The sequence below is a fragment of the Oncorhynchus masou genome, chromosome 4, assembly GCF_036934945.1.
Source record: "Oncorhynchus masou masou isolate Uvic2021 chromosome 4, UVic_Omas_1.1, whole genome shotgun sequence".
In the NCBI taxonomy this organism is placed as follows: Eukaryota; Metazoa; Chordata; class Actinopteri; order Salmoniformes; family Salmonidae; genus Oncorhynchus; species Oncorhynchus masou.
Window position 1 is genome coordinate 16,568,906 of NC_088215.1, and position 21,878 is coordinate 16,590,783.

The 21,878-nt window shown below is 45.1% G+C and overlaps 1 protein-coding gene and 1 long non-coding RNA gene across 2 annotated transcripts in view; one reads left to right on the plus strand and one right to left on the minus strand.

Annotated features, from left to right (window-relative positions):
* LOC135524708 (glutamate receptor ionotropic, NMDA 2B-like) overlaps positions 1-21,878 on the minus strand; it is a 148,797-nt gene that overhangs the window by 51,402 nt on the left and 75,517 nt on the right. The window contains 3 exon segments of the mRNA XM_064952480.1: positions 17,867-18,059; positions 18,427-18,697; positions 21,293-21,436. Coding sequence (XP_064808552.1) covers positions 17,867-18,059; positions 18,427-18,697; positions 21,293-21,436 — 608 coding nt within the window.
* Positions 1,112-15,384, plus strand: LOC135524717 (uncharacterized). The gene is made up of 3 exons (XR_010453011.1): positions 1,112-1,289; positions 2,220-2,460; positions 15,292-15,384. It is a non-coding gene; the product is annotated as an uncharacterized LOC135524717 (long non-coding RNA).

Consider the following 21,878-nt stretch of genomic DNA (forward strand, 5'->3'; position numbering starts at 1 on the left):
TAACATGGTTGCAGAAACACACACAAATGCAAAGAAGACATGAAGGCATTGCATTTGAGAACCTGAGTAATTGTATGTTAATGTTCTTATTGTTGCTTGGTCAGTTTTTTTGACCTGCATTTAACTAGGCAAGTCAGTTAAGAACAAGTTAAGCTACCGTAGCACAGATGATCCACTTTGAGAGTCTGTAACACACACTTCTGACAGAGAGAGGGAGAGGGGGAGAGAGAGAGAGAGAGAGAGCGAGAGAGAGTAAGAGAGAGAGAAATAGAGAGAGAGAGAAATAGATAGAGAGAGAAAGAGAGTAGAAAGATTAGAGAGAAAGAGGGAGAGAGAGTAGAGAGGGAGAGAGGGAGAGATAGAGAAAGAGAGAGGAATAGAGAGAAAGAGAGAGTAGAAAGAGTAGAGAGAAAGAGCGAGAGATAGTAGAGAGGGAGCGAGGGAGCGAGAGAGAGAGAAGAGAGAGTAGAGTACAGAGTGGTGAAGGAGAGAGGAGAGAAAAAAGAGAGAGAGAAATAGCGAGAGAGAGAATAGAAAGAGAGAGAGAGCGCGAGGAGAGAGAGAAAGAGGAGAGTAGGGAGTAGTAAGAGAGGAGAGAGAGAATAGAAAGAGAGGAGAGAGTAAGAGTAGAGAGTAAGAGGGAGGGAGAGAGAGAGTAGAGAGTAGAGAGTAAGAGGGAGGGAGAGAGAGAGTAGAGAGTATAGAGTAAGAGGGAGAGAGAGAGTAGAGAGTATAGAGTAAGAGGGAGAGAGAGAGTAGAGAGTATAGAGTAAGAGGGAGAGAGAGAGTAGAGAGTAAGAGGGAGAGCGAGAGTAGAGAGAGAGAGTCATAATGTATAAAGTGCTTGTGTGAATAAGTATCAGCATGTACTGTGTGTGTAGACAAGTGTGTGCCACTGCCAGATAAACTCAAATCATTCTCCCCCACCCGTGACCTGCCACCCTCGCTTCCTCTCTCTCTCTCTCTCTCTCTCTGCTCACTCTCCTTTCTGGGGTGTTGGTTGCCGCGGCTGCGGCCGCCGTCTCCATGGCAACTCTCTGCCTGCCTCCGAAACAATTCTAGTCCAGGAAATAAATAAATACTGGTCTATAAATGAGACAGAGAGAGAGAGGGAGGGCAGCAACGTGCAGAGTTAAATGTGTGCTTAATGAGATTCCCGAGACAGCTAACTGGCAGTAACAGAGAGAGAGGGAGGGCACCAGATCATTTCAACGATGAGGGGAAAGAACAATGGACAGATGGTGATGAAGATGACAAAGCGAGATCCTACTACACCTTGTCACTACGCAGTATGTATTTGACTAAATCTAACACGCCTTCGAAGCGCTGTACGCATCCAATACAGAGTGTCCCTGAAAATGTCTGCCACGTAACGTGTGTTACTGTACTACTGTAAAGCGCATGCAACATGGGATAAGCAGTAGGTGCCTCACATTAGAATTTAAATTAGGAAACCAAAAAATGCAACGCCACCCATGTTAACCAAGCTGACCATGTTGAAGTGCAGGTGTGCAGGAGGTTGGCGCTCTACTGAACTGTGCTGACTGAGACGTGAGTCAGTCACTGTGGGTGACAGGTATGATTGTTAACAGAAGCCCCAACAGAGGAAGACTCCCCGTCATATGTAATGTGTTGCCATGGCGCCCAACAACCACAGCGATTTTCAAGCAATCTGCTGCGTTGCCATGAGAACAGTCATCTCACCCGAGAGAGTGTGGGATGACAGAGAAAGAGAGATAAGAGAGAGAGAGACAGAAAGAGAGACAGAAAGAGAGAACGAAAGAGTGAGATAGGGGGCATCTTTAAAAACATTTTTTAACCAATCTGTACATAGTCTATCGGTAAATAGACCACCCAATTTTACCTACCTCATCCCCATACTGTTTATATTTATTTAATTTTCTGCTCTTTGGCACACCAATATCTCTACTTGTACATGACCATCTGATCATTTATCACTCCAGTGTTAATCTGCAAAATTGTAATTATTCGCCTACCTCCTCATGCCTTTTGCACACAATGTATATAGACTCTTTTTTTTCTACTGTGTTATTGACTTGTTAATTGTTTACTCCATGTGTAACTCTGTGTTGTCTGTTCACACTGCTATGCTTTATCTTGGCCAGGTCGCAGTTGCAAATGAGAACTTGTTCTCAACTAGCCTACCTGGTTAAATAAAGGTGAAATAAAAAAATAAAATAAAATAAAATCCGTTACAGATGCACAATTGAGAGCATCGACTGTCGGGCTGTATCACCGCCTGGTACGGCAACTGCACCGCCCACAACCGCAAGGCTCCCCAGAGGGTGGTGCGATCTGCACAACGCATCACCGAGGGCAAACTACCTGCCCTCCAGGACACCTACAGCACCCGATGTCACAGGAAGACCAAAAAGATCATCAAGGACAACAACCACCCGAGTCACTGCCTGTTCACCTCGTTATCATCCAGAAGGCGAGGTCAGTACAGGTGCATCAAAGCTGTTTTTCAGTCCATCTCAAGGCCACCAGACTGTTAAACAGCCATAACTAACACACAGAGGCTGCTGCCTGCATACAGACTTGAAATCATTGGCCACAAATAAATGGATCACTAGTCACTTTAATAATGCCACTTGAATAATGTTTACATATCTTGTATCACTCATCTCATATGTATATACTGTATTTTATAGCATCTATTGCATCTTGCCTATGCCGCTCTGTCTCATTCCTTTACTTAGCTTTGTGTGTATAAGGTAGTGGTTGTGGAATTGTTAGATTACTTGTTAGATATTACTGCACTGCCTGAACTAGAAGCACAAGCATTTCACTACACTCGCAATAACATCTGCTAACCATGTGTATGTGACCGATACAATTTTATTTTATTTTGAACTCCTCTCTTTCTGTCTCTCACTTCTTTCGACAGACTCACTTACGAGAAGCAGAGTAGATACACTTGAGTCTATATCAATGGTTCCATCCAGCCCTACATTAAATGGAGAGATAAATATATTGATGCAAGCTGGGAATATAACTGTACCAGGCAGTGCCATTTGTCATTTTGTAGCCGTGCAGTATTGATGTAGCTTTTATGCGTCATGTGATGTGTCCCCATGTCTGAATTCCCCCAAGACTAAGACAAATAAAAACACAATCGACTGGAGCTACAACCTAATGCTTTATCATTGACATACAGTACGCAGCCGCTAGCATTATGCCTCTCGCTTACCAACTGTTCAACCAAGAAATACAGAGAGACAGAGAGACAGAGAGAGAGAGAGAGAGACAGAGAGAGAGAGATAGAGAGAGAAAGAGAGAGAGAGATATATATATAGAGAGAGAGATAGAGAGACAGAGAGAGAGAGAGAGAGAGAGAGAGAGAGACAGAGCGAGAGAGAGAGATAGACAGAGAGAGGGAGACAGAGAGAGACAGAGCGAGAGAGAGAGATAGACAGAGAGAGGGAGACAGAGAGAGAGAGAGAGACAGAGATAGAGAGACAGAGATAGACAGTGAGAGACAGAGACAGAGAGAGAGAGAGAGAGAGAGAGAGAGAGAGCGAGAGAGAGACAGAGAGAGGTAAAGTTATACTGCGACTAAGGAAATAAACACGTAGGATTTTCTAGCCTATACAGTAACTCAGACAGACTGACAATATCTGATCAGTATCACACTCTGAATGCGTCTCTGTGAAGCAGCCAAAACCTGTCTGCTTTAAAGTGAGCCCACAACTTGTTCACACAATCCGGTGGTGTGGAGAGTCGCGCTGTGAGAGTCTCCATCCCAAATAGCACAATCTTCCCTACATAGTGCACTACTTTTGACCAGGGCCCATAGGACTCTGCTCTAAAGTAGTGCACTATATAGAGAACAGAGTACCATTTGGGGCGCAGGCAAAGGATTGACGGACAGACATGTCATTCCTGGGTAGCCGAGTGGATTTGGAGGAAGATTCTCTTGCCTACCAAACGGTATCCTATTCCCTACATACATTAGTGAACTACATTTGACCAGGGCTCTGATCAGATGTCAAATGAATAGGGTGTCATTGGGGACACTTTGTGAGACGGGGCTTATCATATCCGCCCTGGACAGCAACGGACTCTTCCTTCAGGTTGTATGGGGAGACACGACTCTCTCATGTTTTACAGGTTGGTACCTTCCTATCAAGGGGATAGTAATACTGTAGCTTCAGCTGGGTCGTGGTCAGAAGTAGGGCACACAGCAGAGAAACGTTTTGCAACAGAACACAAACCTTTTTTTTTAATAGGAAATGTTTAAGTAGTACCTCCCCGAATGAGTCAATAATAAGAGAGACAGAGAGATATTAATTAATGTTTATATATTAATATTACTTTGCGTCTATATAGTAGATATGGACTAATTGTTTGGAGAAGGAGAGAGAGCAGAAAGGGGAAGAGAGAGGAGATGTGAGAGAGACCGAGACAGAGAGAGAAACAGAGAGAGAGAGATGAATTAATGTTTATACATTAATATGTCACGTCTATATAGTAAATATGGACTAATTATTTGGAGAAGGAGAGAGAGGGCGAGAAGGGGGGAGAGAGAGAAACAGAGAGAGGTTATGAGTGAGACACAGAGAAAGAAAGAGCAACCAAGAGGTTATGAGAGAGACAGTGAGAGAGAGAGAGAGAGCGACAGAGAGAGAGAAAGGGCAAAACAGAGTGAGAGAGAGAGGGCCTAGTATTTTCCCCGATATTTGGAACCAGGGATTGATCAGACCAATCTATAAAAATGATTACAGTGGAATTTGCGTTAACGGCAACTTGGGGAGAATTCTCTGCAGTATTATAAATAGCAGACTACATCATTTCCTTGACAAACACAACGTCCTGAGCAGAAGCCAGATTGAATTTCTAAAAAATTATCATGCAACAGACCACATTTACACCCTCCACACTCTAATTAATAAACAAGTAAACCAAACCAAAGGCAAAATCTACTCTTTTTTATAAACTAATAGAAAGTGGTATTGGGGGGAAAACATACGATTTTATTAAATCAATGTACACTAAAAACAAATGTGCGGTTAAAATTGGCAACAAGCAAACAGACTTCTTCTCTCAGGGACGGGGAGTGAAACAGGGCTGCCCAATAAGTCCAACACTATTGAACATCTACATGAATGAATTGGCAAAAACATTAGAAGAATCGGCAGCACCTGGTGTCACCCTACACTACACTGAAATCAAGTATCTGCTGTATGCAGATGACCTGGTGCTGCTGTCTCCCACTAAAGAGGGGTTACAGCAGCACCTAGATCGTCTTCACAGGTTCTGTCAGACCTGGGCTCTGACCGTTAACCTAAAAAATATATATATAATTATATTGCAAAAAAGGTCCGGAAATAAGGATGACAAATATAAATTCTATTTGGACACAGTCCTATTAGAACCCACCAAAAACTAGACATATCTAGAACTAACTATCAGCAACACAGGTAGCTTTCACATGGCTGTGAATGAGCTGAGAGACAAAGCAAGAAAAGCATTCTATGCCATTAAAAGGAACATCAAAATCTAAATTCCAATTAGAATCATCCAATCGAAATACTGCATGCAGAGTTTTGCAAGACTGTATTGCAAGTGCAAAGAAAAACTCCAAATAACACATGTAGAGCAGAATTGGGCCAATACCTCCTTTTCATTCGAATAGAAAAAAAGAGCCATCAAATTTTACAACCATCTAAAAACAAGTGACCCCAAAACATTCCACAATGTCTCTACAATGTCAAGAGATGAAACAAGAGTCCCCTCAGCCAGCTGGTTCTGAGGCTCAGTTCACCAACCCAAACCAACCCCATAGAGCCTCAGGACAGCACTCAGAAAATCTGGCCCAACCAAATCATCACAAAACAAAAAGAAAATATATCACCTATTGGAAAGACACCACAAAAAATCTAAGTAAACTTCAATGCCATTTGGCTCTAAACAGACAGTACTTGGTGGCAGACTATCTGACCACTGTGACTGATAGAAAACTGAGGAAAACATTGACTAGGTACAGACTCAGTGAGCATTTGTCTGGCTATAGAGACCGGTCATCACAGACAAACCTGGCTGCCCAGAGAGGACAGGCTGTGCTCACTCTGTTCCATGGGAGAGGTAGAGACAGAGCTGCATTTCCTATTACACTGTGACAAATACTCAGACTTAAGAGAATATTTCTTTCCCAAAATTATAATTCAATACAAAGAATTTGAAACTATAAAAGATTATGAAAAAAATCAAATATTTATTGGGTGAAAAGCATAAATGTGCAGTTTTGGCAGCCAAATATGTGTCCTCCTGCCACAACCTGAGGGACAGCCAGTGAAAAGTGCAAAGTAATGTCGATAATATTTCCCATCTTGTTTTGCTTTGTCTTTCATAACACGTCATGTGTCTTCTCAGTCATGTTGACACTGGTCTACTACCATAGCTTTAATGTATTGCTGTTCTCATTAATATTGTTGTAGTTGTTGTTAATGGTAATCCCATGTCCACTACTACTATTATTATTGCTATTCGTCCCATCATTTATTTATATATAAATATATATTTTATATATAAATATGTATTTTTATTTTATTTTTCGAAATGTATACTTTGACATTGTAAGTAATACTGAACTTGCCATGTCAATAAAGTCCATTGAATTGAATTGAATTGAGAGAGATGAATGAATGTTTATGTATGAATAATATGTCACATCTATATAGTAAATATGGACTAATTATTTAGAGAAGGAGAGAGAGCAGGAAGGGGGAGAGAGAGAAGTTGTTTAGAGAGACCGAGACAGAGAGAGGTTATGAGAGAGGCAGAGAGAGAGACAGAGCGACAGAGAGAGAGAGGTTATGAGAGGCAGCAAGAGAGAGAAATATAGCGACAGAGACAGAGAGAGAAAGAGAGTGAGAGAGAGAGAGCGAGAGACATATGTTTCCCATGCCAATAAAGCCCTTTGAATTGAACTGAATTGAGAGAGACAGAGAGAGAAACAAAGACAGAGTAGCCGTGTGTAGTAGAGTTGAAAGATAGGAGATAACTAGTCTGATAGGGAGAGTGTCAGGGAAGAGGAGGTGCTGGCGGCTGCCTTCCACACAGACAATGCTTTCTAGAGGGAGAGAGAGAGGAGTGGAATGGAGGGCCTTCCGATTCAACTTTAGCTAATTGAATGAGCTTTTTGGCAGGAATGGACTGCATACGAGCAGAGAAGTGAACGGTGCTGATAATGAGAAGCAGAAAGAAAGAGAGAGGAAACGGGAGTGAATGAAAGAAAGAGATTGGAAAGTGGGAATGAGGTAGAGGAAACGGACAAAGATAGAGACTGAAAAGGAGATTAAGGTAACATAATGGAGTGAAAATTAAAAAGGAAAGATAGAAACCACAAAAGCGAAACCACAAAAGCGAGAGACAGAAAGATAGGGAAGGGTTCTCTCATCCAGTTCTATAGGGTTTTGTCAAAAGGAGAGGACATTTTAACTCAATAGCCCAAAAGCACAATGAAATAGTCCACTAAATACATCTCTAGCGCAATAAAAAGGACAATGATTTATTAGCCAACAAAATTATGGCTCTATTCTCTCATTCTCTACCTCCAGTCAGCCCTGAGATGAAGAGATGAGATTGGTTGGTGTGTGTGTGTGTGTGTGTGTGTGTGTGTGTGTGTGTGTGTGTGTGTGTGTGTGTGTGTGTGTGTGTGTGTGTGTGTGTGTGTGTGTGTGTGTGTGTGTGTGTGTGTGTGTGTGTGTGTGTGTATAGAGCACAGGAATAGAAACACAATATCTAGATACTAAGGTTGTCGCGCCTGGTCCCGCTCCCCCTCCCTGGTGCTCAAGGGCACCAGGCTACCCTTCTTTACACACACCTGCCACCATCATTACACGCAGCAGCGCTCATTGGGCTCACCTGGACTCCTTCACGTTGTTGATTTCCCCTGTATATCTGTCTGTTCCTATGTGGTGTTCCCTGTGTCTGCATTAATGGTTGTTATGTGTTCTTGTCCAGACGCTGTTCCTGTTCTGTTTCATGTCCGTCAGTTACTAAACCTTCACTCCCTGTACCTGCTTCTCATCTCCTGCGTCAATCCTTACAGAATGTGGACATCATTACAAGAAGCATCAGGGAGTTTTCAGGGTTTGATTTTTTTGGTGACGTCGGACCGGGTGCCGTCGCCGATGGAACTGGGGGTGCCGAAGCTGGCTTGTTGGGCTGTCATGCCCTAGCTGGCTTGTTGGGCTGTCATGCCCTAGCTGGCTTGTTGGGCTGTCATGCCCGAGCTGGCTTGTTGGGCTGTCATGCCCGAGCTGGCTTGTTGGGCTGTCATGCCCTAGCTGGCTTGTTGGGCTGTCTTGCCCTAGCTGGCTTGTTGGGCTGTCATGCCCTAGCTGGCTTGTTGGGCTGTCATGCCCTAGCTGGCTTGTTCGGCTGTCATGCCCTAGCTGGCTTGTTGGGCTGTCATGCCCTAGCTGGCTTGTTGGGCTGTCATGCCCTAGCTGGCTTGTTGGGCTGTCATGCCCTAGCTGGCTCAAGAAGTTTCCTTGTCCCGGTTGGCTCGGCAGGTTCCCATCCCACGTCATGCTTCAGCCGGCTCGTCGGGCTCCTATGCCTCAGTCGGCCCATGAGATTTCTTGTTTTGCTGGTGACGTCAGGCTTGGATTCCGACGCTGATGGAACCTGGGATGCCTAAATTGGCTCTTCGGGCTGTCACGCCCAAGCTGGCTCGAGAGGTTTCCTTGCCACGGTTGGCTCGGCAGGTTCCCATCCCACGTCATGCTTCAGCCGGCCCATAGATTTTCTTCACCACAGTGGGATCGTCAGGCTGTTACGCCTCATTCGGCCCATCCAGCTTGCCCAGGTGAGACGCTGGCACCCCTCGGGGGGGTACTATCACGCCTGCTCCCGCTCCCTCTCCCTGGCGCTCGAGGGCGCCAGGCTACCCGTCATCATACGCACCTGTTACCATCATTACGCGCAGCTGCGCTCATTGGACTCACCTGGACTCCCTCACTTTGTTGATTGCCCCTGCATATACGTCTTCTCCTCTGTGTTGTTCCCTGTAGTAGCATTGTTTGTCGTGTTGTGTTTATGTCCAGATGGTATTCTTGTTCCATTGCTTGTCTGTCTATATTAAACCTTCACTCCCTGTACCTGCTTCTCATCTCCTGCCTCGATCCTCACAAAGCTCACTTGAAAGGATGTAATGTGTTATACTGAGTGACCGACGGAAAGGAAACGTACAGTTATGACTATAACTACTGTTCCCTAAAGGAGGGAACGAGGTATAATGTACTACGGAGAGTCAATGACCAGTCATATTCACCTGAAGAACTGAAATCACACCCAACGGGACAATCACACCCATAGTTTGCATTAATTTCCTCAATTCAGTACTGCTCTCTAGCGAGCCCAAACCCCTTGACAGTGTGGAGGCAAATACATTATACCTAGTTCCCTCCTTCAGGGAACAGTAGTTATATTCATAACTGCACACTTATTTTCAGGCGGTCACTTGGTTTAACATACTATGGGGACATACAATCACACCCGAAGCCGGCTAAGAGTGTACCAAACTAGGTGTCCCACGGTAGGCCAAGCACACAGAGGTTCCACCGGCTCCAAAAAGGGGTTATAGAAGCCACCTTTTTCTCGAATACTTACCCGAGAAGCCTGGACTGTCAGAGCCTCATGAGGCCTGAGCTAGCAGAGCCCCATATAAATCAAATCAAGATCAAATCAAATTGTATTAGTCACATGTGCCGAATACAACAGAATACAACCTTACAGTGAAATGCTTACTTACGAGCCACTAAACTACATAAGGGACGTGAGTGGCATTCACATATGGTTGACGAGGATCTCCATATTGCAAATGTACGGTCCCTTACAAGAGGCCTCAGGTCGTGCCCCAGGGCTCGGTCTTCCGGGAAGTCATCGAATAGTCTCTCGGACATTCGGTTTCCTTTTATAACATTTTAAATGTTGGTCATTTTTCCACTGTACTAGAAAATTCCACCAGATGGCGACTGGCTGCTTATTGCAAATGGTCAAAACATCACCAAATGGACATGGGCATTTCTCCTAAATAGAAAAGACATTGAAAATGAAACTCTGTGAGGCCAATTTTCTGGGATTAACGGTCAAAAACGGTAATATAGAGCTAATTTGACCACTTCACGTCAAATTACAAAAACCTACACGTGTATGGAAAAAAAGAACCAGCCATTTATCGATTATAATTTACGAGAAATAATTGAATGTCCGTTTGGTGATGGTTAAAGACATGTTTTTTTTCAAACAAGTTATAAATCCAGTTGTGGTGTGTTCAGATGAATCTGTTAAGGTGGGTTTGGGAGCTCTACGTGATTTTCTGAACTCACGCACACAACCACAGTCAATGGGGAGTGACACAGTGTGAGGCTTACAGACACACAGAGCCTGTGTTACTTTCATCTTCCTGTGACAACGAGAAGTGCCTTAAATTGGGGTCGTAGGGGCTGTTTCGAAGGGTTAAAAAGGTCACATCTTTCTAAAATTTCATGTGTGATGAGACAACCCTCATGAACTGTAAATCAGTAATTTCTCCCATCAGATGTACAAGAAAAACTCACACAGCCAGGATGGAGTAACAGTGTGGGGCTTGCAAACACACAGAGCATGCAATAGATACCGGTGTTCACACCATCAAAGAACTGTCAGACCTAGAGTTCTGAAACTTTATATATGATCTAGAGCTGAAGTTGATAGTGCACAGTGAGTTATGTGGCTGTAGAAGGTTCTCAGCCTGAGAAACAGCCTCGTCTATTTTCAATTACTTCAATTCATTTTGAAAATTGCAAAAATGGTGACATTTAGAAAAGTCCCAGAATCACAGTCCCAGAATCACAAGACTAGGTGCATTGAAACCGCCTCAGCCCATAGAGACGGACCCTAATTTCTGTCCAATAGCTCTTTCAGGGACCCCGTAGCAACACCCGGAAAAAAAGTGCATTTTCAGCACTAATTTAGGTCGCTGCTCGGGCTCCGAATGACAGCTGGTGCTCTTTATTAACTCTGGTGCTCTTTATTTTTTAATTTTTTTTTCACCAGGTAGGCTAGTTGAGAACAAGTTCTCATTTGCAACTGCGACCTGGCCAAGATAAAGCATAGCAGTGTGAACAGACAACACAGAGTTACACATGGAGTAAACAATAAACAAGTCAATAACACAGCAGAAAAAAAGAGAGTCTATATACATTGTGTGCAAAAGGCATGAGGAGGTAGGCAAATAATTACAATTTTGCAGATTAACACTGGAGTGACAAATGATCAGATGGTCATGTACAGGTAGAGATATTGGTGTGCAAAAGAGCAGAAAAGTAAATAAATAAAAACAGTATGGGGATGAGGTAGGTAAAATTGGGTGGGCTATTTACCGATAAGACTATGTACAGCTGCAGCGATTGGTTAGCTGCTCAGATAGCAGATGTTTGAAGTTGGTGAGGGAGATAAAAGTCTCCAACTTCAGCGATTTTTGCAATTCGTTCCAGTCACAGGCAGCAGAGAACTGGAAGGAAAGGCGGCCAAATGAGGTGTTGGCTTTAGGGATGATCAGTGAGATACACCTGCTGGAGCGAGTGCTACGGGTGGGTGTTGCCATCGTGACCAGTGAACTGAGATAAGGCGGAGCTTTACCTAGCATGGACTCTCATGTATGTTTCAGTGTTATTTGCCTCAAAGCGAGCACAGAAGTAGTTTAGCTCGTCCGGTAGGCTTGTGTCACTGGGCAGCTCTCGGCTGTGCTTCCCTTTGTAGTCTGTAATAGTTTGCAGGCCCTGCCACATCCGATCCATCAGAGCCGGTGTAGTACGAATCGATCTTAGTCTGTATTGATGCTTTGCCTATTTGATGGTTCATCGGAGGGCATAGCGGGATTTCTTAAAAGCTCCAGGGTTAGAGTCCCGCTCCTTGAAAGCGGCAGCTTTAGCTCAGTGCAGATGTTGCCTGTATTCCATGGCTTCTGGTTGGTGTATGTACGTACAGTCAATGTGGGGACAACGTCATCAATGCACTTATTGATGAAGCCAATGACAAATGTCCTGTACTCCTCAATGCCATTGGAGGAATCCCGGAACATATTCCAGTCTGTGCTAGCAAAACGGTCCTGTATCTTAGCATATGCTTCATCTGACAATTTTTTTATTGATCTAGTCACTGGTGATTCCTGCTTAAATTTTAGCTTGTAAGCAGGAATCAGGAGGATAGGATTATGGTCAGATTTGCCGAATGGAGGGCGAGGGAGAGCTTTGTATGCATCTCTATGTGGAGTATAGGTGGTCCAGAATTATTTTCCCTCTGGTTGCACATTTAACATGTTGATAAAAATGAGGTAACACTGATTTAAGTTTCCCTGCATTAAAGTCCCCGGCTACTAGGAGCACTGCATCTGGGTGAGCGTTTTCTTCTTTGCTAATGGCGGAATACAGCTCATTCAATGCTATCTTGTTGCCAGCCTCTGACTGTGGTGGTATGCAAACAGCTACAAAGAATACAGATGAAAACTCTCTCGTTAGGTATGTGGTCTGCAGCTTATCATGAGGAACTCTACCTCAGGCGAGCAATGGCTTGAGACTTCCTTAGATATCATGCACCAGCTGTTGTTTACAAAAATACTTAGACCGCCGTCCCTTGTCTTACCAGACACAGCTGTTCTATCCTGCTGGTACATCGTATAACCAGCCAGCTGTATGTTGATATTGTTGTCGTTCAGCCACGACTCCGTGAAGCATATAGGGAACCAGAACCTGCTGCAACTTGGGTATGCGCACTGCCATGCTGCCACTACAGTCCATAAACCCCACAGTTCTAAGAACAATACTTACCTTGTAAGCCTGAAATATCAGAACTCGTACAAGGAACCGCATGTCCAAAACAACAGAACCCCTGTTGTGAGTTCGTGAAGCGCCAACGCACGCTACATGGCAGGTCCACAGACTTCAATGGTTCAAACGGAGGCTCACACAGAGTGTCCAGGACCAAAGCCAGGTCCCAGATCGGTGCCACTCAGACACTGGTCTGAGCCAACGCACGTTTTTCAGGTACCGCACCCCCAGAGGATGAGACCACTGGGTAGTGCTTTCAATCCCTACATGACACACCGAGATGGCTGCCATATATACCTCCAATGTGAAAAAGGCCCTGCTCAAAAAGTTATTGCAAGAACATCAAAATGTCCACCAAAGAGCTTTGAAAAGGAGAAACTCCTTTAACCAGACACCAACCCTCAAACGCACGCCACTTATATGTATACAACCCTCTCGTAGAGTGTGTGACGCGCCAACTGTACAGTCGTAATCACGTTCAAGAGTAAACCCCTAGTTCCCCGTCAAATTCAACCTTTCAGGGGCCAAACCAACTGATCTCATATATGTGGTCGTGGGTGCCAAACTCTGCCTGGGACAATAGATCCCGAAGACACGTAACCCTCCACGGGTCCCAGACCAACAGGCGCATGATCACCGGGAACCATGGTTGTCTGGGCCAACGGGGAGACACAACAATCAACAACAGACCCTTCTGAAAGACCCTCCTCACGGTGGCTTGAATCAGATGCATCGGAGGAAACGCATAGCGCAGGGTACAAGGCCACTGACACGCCAAAGCATCCGTTCCCAAAGGAGAGCCCAGATCCCTCATTGAGAAGAACAGACAACAATGTGCATTATCTTGTGATGTTTAAGATCTACATTGGCCATGCTGAACCGGGCCCATTTCTGGGGAACCACCGAGGGGTGCAGTCTCCACTTTGTAGAGATAAGACACCCCCCTGGAAAGTAGATCAACACGCATGTTGAGAATTCTGGGAGGATATGTTGCCCTGAGCCACAGGAAATGGGCCAGGTTTGTGTTTGAGCCAATCAGTTGTATTGTAACAAGGTAGGGGTGGTACACAGAAGATAGCCATATACAGAAAAATACAAAGTCCATATTATGGCAAGAACAGCTCAAATAAGCAAAGAGAAATGACAGTCCATCATTGCTTTAAGACATGATTGTCAGTCAATGTGGAAAACTTCAAGAACTTTGAAAGTTTCTTCAAGTGCAGTCGCAAAAACCATCAAACGCTATGATGAAACTGGCTCTCACAAGAAAGGAAAACCCGGATTTACTCATTACAGTTACCAGTCTCAGAAATTGCAGCCCAAATAAATGCTTCATAGAATCTAAGTAACAGACACATCTCAACATCAACTGTTCAGATGAGTCGGTGTGAATCAAGCCTTTATGATGGAATTTCTGCAAATAAATCACTACTAAAGGACACAAACAATAAGAAGAGACTTGCTTGGGCCAAAAAACACTAGCAATGGATATTAGACTGGTGGAAATCTGTCCTGAGGACTGATGAGTCCAAATTTGAGATTTTTGGTTCCAACCGCGGTGTCTTTGTGAGACGCAGAGTAGATGAACGGATGATCTCCGCATGTGTGGTTCCCACCGTGAAGCATGGAGGAGGAGGAGGTGTGATGGTGGTGCTTTGGTGTAACACTGTCTGTGATTTATTTAGAATTCAAGGCACTCTTAACCAGCATGGCTACCACAGCGATACGCCACCCCATTTGGTTTGCACTTACTGGGACTATCATTTTTTTTCAACAGGACAATGACCCAACACACCTCCAGGCTGTGTAAGGGCTATTTGACCAAGAAGAAGAGTAATGGAGTGCTGCATCAGATGACCTGGCCTCCACAATCACCCGACTCAACCCAATTGAGATGGTTTGGGATGAGTTGGACCACAGAGTGAAGGAAAAGCAGCTAACAAGTGCTCAGCATATGTGGGAACTCCTTCAACACTGTTGGAAAAGCATTCCAGGTGAAGCTGGTTGAGAGATGCCAAGAGTGTGCAAAGCTGTCATCAAGGCAAAGAGTGGCAATTTTGAACAATCGAAAATCGAAAATATATTTTGATTTCTTTAACACTTTTTTGGTTACTACATGATTCGATATGTGTTATTTCATAGTTTTGATGTCTTCGCTGTTATTCTTCAATGTAGAAAATAGTACAAATAAAGAATAACCCTTGAGTAAGTGTGTCCAAATGTTTGACTGGTACTGTATGTATAAGAGACAATTACACACTTCCTCCCCTCCCCCACGCACGTACACACACACGTACACACATACACACTTCTTCTCATCCCACACCTCTCCCCTCTCTCTGCTTCCCTAGCCATACACACCAATAAGCCCCATAGCAGCTCATCATCCAAAACCACTTCCAGCACATTTTCTCATTATACAAGACCTCCTGTTCTGTCCTCTCCTCAGTGGCAGGAAGGGAGAAACATGAGTGAACCCTCCAGTCAGAGGCTATATCCCCATGAGGTCAACCTGCTCCCGAAAACCAGCAGAGAATGCGATACACAGGTACGCACGCGCTCACATGCACACACACACAGACAGACACAGACATACATACAGACATAGACACAACACCACACTTCCTCCCCAAACAGAGAGTGTGAGTCACTGAGCCCCCCCTGCTGTAGTCCATCACTGTCTGACAGCATGGCATGCAAATCTAGAAGTACACTATCTATCCTCCGGTGGCATGGATCCACCACGTTCCTGAGTCACGCACATAGGGCCTACAGGGCATAATGTCTGTTACTGGGGGGTTGGGGGGGTTGAGGGGGTGGTGGGGGGAAGGTTTTCCAGGAGTTAGGGGAGGAGTTGAGGGGTGAAAGGGACAGCCAGGAGGGGGTTGGGAGGAGGGTAGGGGCATCCAAGCCATTTAATTATATGTTTCTGGGCTGATTCACTGAGTCATTCACTGCTATGTCAAATAGGACCTATATTATTATGTCTTATCATAAGTAAGGGGACTCTGCTGTGTGTGTGTGTGTGTGCGTGCGGGTGCGCGTGCATGTGCGTGTGTGTGTGTGTGTGTGTGTGTGTGTGTGTGTGTGTGTGTGTGTGTGCGTGTGTGTGTAAGGTTTTGACAAGGGTCCCAGGTGTACTCCAGGAGGAAGATTGAATGCCAGGCCCTAACTACCAACTCTGGGTCTCAGTGACAGAGAAGGAACTCCGTTGGGGATTGAAATATTCATGGGTTTGTGTTATTTTATTCCTGTTGTTTGGAAATTGCGATGAGGGACGTATATACGCATAACTGCATCTGATAAGAAAACAAATAAATATCCCAAAAATGTTATACTTTCACCCAGGTTGCTTATCTCACACACACACACACACACACACACACACACACACACACACACACACACACACACACACACACACACACACACACACACACACACACACACACACACACATACACACACACACACACACACAAATTCCAATCCACAATCCTGACCAACCACAAAAAAATACAATTATGTTTATTTTTAGAAAAGGAACGTGGAGGATTGAGAGGGGAAAGGCACTTGTACGAGTATATATTGTCTAATAAGAGCAGCATTAATAATCCCCAACCCGTATTAGACTGTACATGTAACTCAATCAATAACCCAACAACAGTGCTAGAGGAAGGGAGTCTAACACACACTCCCACAAAACACACACAGACACACACAGACACAGACACACACACACACACACACACACACACACACACACACACACACACACACACACACACACACACACACACACACACACACACACACACACACACACACACACACACACACACCTCCTAACCTCCTACTGTTCTTTGGACCTCTTTTAATTTAATCCGTTTGTCCACAAGCATTCAATTAGTCACATAATCTATGAACAATGCAGGCACTAAAAGCAAAGCCCTATGAAGTTAAATGGATATTAATTATTCATGTAGTGAGTGTATTGTAATGTTTCGTACTGTAATGTTCTGTACTGTAATGTTCTGTACTGTAATGCGTCAGATAACAAAACAAGTAAATGAAGAAAGAGAAATGTGTGTTTTCTTTCATGATTATTGTGGTTAATGGTAAGATAAGACGAAGGCTGTTGTAAAAGACTGCACATATCCACCTCTTCAGGTTCTGCTGGGATGACTAAACAGAGGACAATGTTCCTCAAAGGTCTGTGTGTGAGTGTGTGTATGTGCATGGGTATTGTATGTGTGTCTAGGTGTGTGTATGTGTGTGAGTGTGTGTATGTGCATGGGTATTGTATGTGTGTCTAGGTGTGTGTATGTGTGTGAGTGTGTGTATGTGCATGGGTATTGTATGTGTGTCTAGGTGTGTGTATGTGTGTGAGTGTGTGTATGTGCATGGGTATTGTATGTGTGTCTAGGTGTGTGTATGTGTGTGAGTGTGTGTATGTGCATGGGTATTGTATGTGTGTCTAGGTGTGTGTATGTGTGTCTAGGTGTGTGTATGTGCATGGGTATTGTATGTGTGTCTAGGTGTGTGTATGTGCATGGGTATTGTATGTGTGTCTAGGTGTGTGTATGTGTGTGAGTGTGTGTATGTGCATGGGTATTGTATGTGTGTCTAGGTGTGTGTATGTGTGTGAGTGTGTGTATGTGCATGGGTATTGTATGTGTGTCTAGGTGTGTGTATGTGTGTGAGTGTGTGTATGTGCATGGGTATTGTATTTGTGTCTAGGTGTGTGTATGTGTGTGAGTGTGTGTATGTGCATGGGTATTGTATGTGTGTCTAGGTGTGTGTGTACTATAAGGAAAAGACTATACGGACACTCCTGACCTGCAAACCGATATTTCATTTCAGAATTGGCTCAAATTTGGTTAGGGTCAGGGTCAGGGTTAAGGGTTTGGTTAAGGTAAGTGTCCGTTTTAGATGATGGTTAGTCGTTTTGCAGGTCAGTAGCGCCCTTACAGTCTCTACCATACTATACCCAATGTTTCTACCTCCATATCTAGGGCACTCACTTGAGCACTTCATTGGAGTTGCCTTGTTTAGAGCCCTTCTTGTTAGGGGTCTCGTTGCAGCCTGACTTGAGCAGCGTGTGTTGCCCCCGGTCCAGCATCATAGTGGAGGTCGCCATGGCGATGACAGCCACTGCATCCCGCACCCGAGCCTCCAAACTGTAGTCCCATTCGTCATACGACACCGAAATTAGCCCTGAGAGAAGGAGAGAGTGAGAGAGAGAGTGAAAAAGAGAAGAAAATGGGAGGGGGTGGGGGAAGATGTGGAAGGATGAGGGGTGGAAAGGTGGGAGGTGGAGAGAGAGGTTAAGAGAGCCATCTCAAATAACAGAGGTGCCACATGAATTAAAAACTGGTTTGTAATCCCAAAATTCAACACCCTTTATAGCTGAGTTCACCCAGAGTAGGATGAAGTTTCCCAGAAACGCTGATCTAAGATCAGTTTTGTATTTTCCGTTTTAAAAGGTTTAAAATCTGGGGGGAATAAACTGCTCCTGGATCAGTATGCACCTTAACATTTTACCCTTCTCCTGACCCCCATTCCAACCCCATCCAGTAACTACCTGTGGGAAACACGGCGGGGACATTATCGGCGTCGCCGGCCACTAGCGACGGTACGATCCAGGTGTACCCGTATCCCGTCAGTCCCACAGAGTTTGCCACCTCAAAGATGGTGTAGGCCTCCTCCTTGGTGCAGTAAAGCAGGTAGACAGGGCTCTGCAGCTTCTTCATCTGGTTCTGGATCTTAGCGTCTCCGTCATCCACAGACATGTCCAACAGGAGGACTTCTTCTAGCTCCCAGCCCACAAAACTGTTCTCTATGGTGCTCCGGATCTGTGGTGGGGGAGAGGAGAGAGGGAGGAGAAGGAAGAAGGAAGAAGAGAGAGGGGAGGAGGAGGTAGAAGAGTGAGGGAGGATGAGGAAAAGAAGAGGAGAGAGGGAGAAGGAGAAGGAGGACGAGGAAAGAAAAGAATTTGACGTTCTGTTCCAATATCCACACAAGAAACACCACTTGAAAAGTAAAGTTTGTTTGTCTGGCAGTCTTTCTGGCTCCTCTCTTGGGTTTAGCTGTGCAGGTGTAAGACTAGTAGTGTGCCAGTTCAGCTCTAGGGTTGTACTTACCTTTATTTAACTAGGCAAGTCAGTTAAGAACAAATTCTTATTCTCAATGACTGCCTAGGAACAGTGGGTTAACTTTCTTGTCAGCTTGGGGGTTTGAACTTGCAACCTTCCGGTTACTAGTCCAACGCTCTAACCACTAGGCTAACCTGCCACCCCTTTAGGTCCTTGCTGTTTTCTAAAGAATGCTTTCAAGACAAAGGGAAAGGACAACAGGTTGGGTGTGGGGCATCTCTCATAGGGGTTTCATGGGAACAACAGGTTGGGTGTGGGCCATCTCTCATAGGGGTTTTATAGGAACAACAGGTTGGGTGTGGGGCATCTCTCATAGGGGTTTCATGGGAACAACAGGTTGGGTGTGGGGCATCTCTCATAGGGGTTTCATTGGAACAACAGGTTTGGTGTGAGGCATCTCTCATAGGGGTTTCATAGGAACAACAGGTTGGGTGTGGGGCATCTCTCATAGGGGTTTCATGGGAACAACAGGTTGGGTGTGGGGCATCTCTCATAGGGGTTTCATGGGAACAACAGGTTGGGTGTGGGGCATCTCTCATAGGGGTTTCATAGGAACAACAGGTTGGGTGTGGGGCATCTCTCATAGGGGTTTCATAGGAACAACAGGTTGGGTGTGGGGCATCTCTCATAGGGGTTTCATAGGAACAACAGGTTGGGTGTGGGGCATCTCTCATAGGGGTTTCATGGGAACAACAGATTGGGTGTGGGGCATCTCTCATAGGGGTTTCATGGGAACAACAGGTTGGGTGTGGGGCATCTCTCATAGGGGTTTCATGGGAACAACAGGTTGGGTGTGGGGCATCTCTCATAGGGGTTTCATGGGAACAACAGGTTTGGTGTGAGGCATCTCTCATAGGGGTTTCATGGGAACAACAGGTTTGGTATGGGGCATCTCTCATAGTGTTTTCATAGGAACAATGATGAATAAGATATAGAAACAGGAGAAAATGGATGCCATTTTTAAAATACTTTGCTTGGAGTACCAGATGTGAAGGGTTTGAACATAAGACTCTTCTTTTAGTTCATTGCAACAGCCAAGCTCAGCCAAAATACACTACATGACCAAAAGTATGTGGACATCCGCTCGTGGAACATCGCATTCCAAAATCATGGGCATTAATAAAGAGTTGGTCCCCCTTTGCTGCTATAACAGCCTCCTCTCTGCTAGGAAGGCTTTCCACTAGATATTGGAACATTGCTGTGGGGACTTGCTTCCATTCTGGCACAAGAGCATTAATGAGGTCGGGCACTGATGTTGGGTGATTAAGCCTGGCTCGCAGTCGGTGTTCCAATTCATTCCGATGGTTTTTAGTGGGGTTGAGGTCAGGGCTCTGTACAGGCCAGTCAAGTTATTCCACACCGATCTCGAAAAGCCATTTCTGTATGGATCTTGCTTTGTGCACAGGGCATTGTCATGCTGAAACTGGAAAGCGCCATTCCCAAACTATGTCCACAAATTTGGAAGCACAGAATCATCTAGACTGTCATTGAATGCTGTAGCGTTATGATTTCTCTTCACTGGAACTAAGGAGCCCGAAACATGAAAAACAGACATTATTCCTCCTCCACCAAACTTTACAGTTGGCATTATGCATTCGGGCAGGTAGCGTTCTCCTAGCATCTGCCAAATCCAGATTCATCCGTCGGACTGCCAGATGGTGAAGCGTGATTCATCACTGCAGAGAACGCGTTTCCACTGCTCCAGAGTATAAATGGTGGCAAGCTTTACACCACTCCAGCCGATGCTTGGCATTGCACATAGTGATCTTAGGCTTGTGTGTGGCTGCTCGGCCATGGAAACTCATTTCATGAAGCTCACGACGAACACTTCTTGTGCTGACATTGCTTGCAGAGGCATTTTGGAACTCAGTATTGAGTGTTGCGGAGGACAGACAATTTTTACGCGCTACGCGCTTCAGCTCTCGCCGGTCCCATTCTGTGAGCTTGTGTGGCCTACCACTTCGCAGCTGAGCCGTTGTTGCTTCTAGACGTTTCCACATCACAATAACAGCTAGCAGGGCAAAAAAATTTGATGAACTGACTTGTTGGAAAGGTGGCATCCTATGACGGTGCCACGTTAAAAGTCACTGAGCTCTTTAGTAAAGCCATTCTACTGCCAATGTTTGTCTATGGAGATTGGAATGCTGTGTGCTCGATTTTATACACCTGTCAGCAATGGGTGTGGCTGAAATAGCCGAATCCACTCATTTGAAGGGGTGTCCACATACTTTTGTATATATAGCGTATTTGAACTGATTTCCAATAGTATTTGAACCCAGGTCTGGTCTGCCTCACTTTGTTGACAAAGTCCTGGTATCCGGGGTAGTAGGTGGTGACGATGGAGAAGATGTACCAGTCGTATTCCTCCATGATCTTCAGCATGATGGAGGCCTGCTGCTCTATGGACGGGCCAAACTGGAAGAACATGGAGTGGTCGTCCTGCAAACATGGGGAAGAGAGAGAAGAGCGAGAGGGAAGACAGAAGAACGGGACGTCAGGTCAACGGTCTAACGGAAATGAGATGCAAAGGAGGATAGTACACGTACAGCACATGGGGCGGCCACACACACAAACAACATCTGGAGACTCAAGGGAGGTCCAGGGGGCGATGTTGTTCAGTCACCCATGAGGACGTGATGGTTGAGATGCATTATTTATGGAACTAAGGGACTGGAGGGGACATCAGAGGAACTGTATGAAGAGGTCACGCCCAGCATCAGCTGAACGTCAGGGGTCTATTTGTGTCCATGAGTTTGTCAGTGGGGGAGTGTGTGTACGATTACTAGTGAGTGAGTGTGAGCGAGATTGTGAGTGTGTGTGTGTGTGTCCTCACAAGGATAGTAAAACAAACATGCCTCTGTGTGTGTGTGTGTGTGTGTGT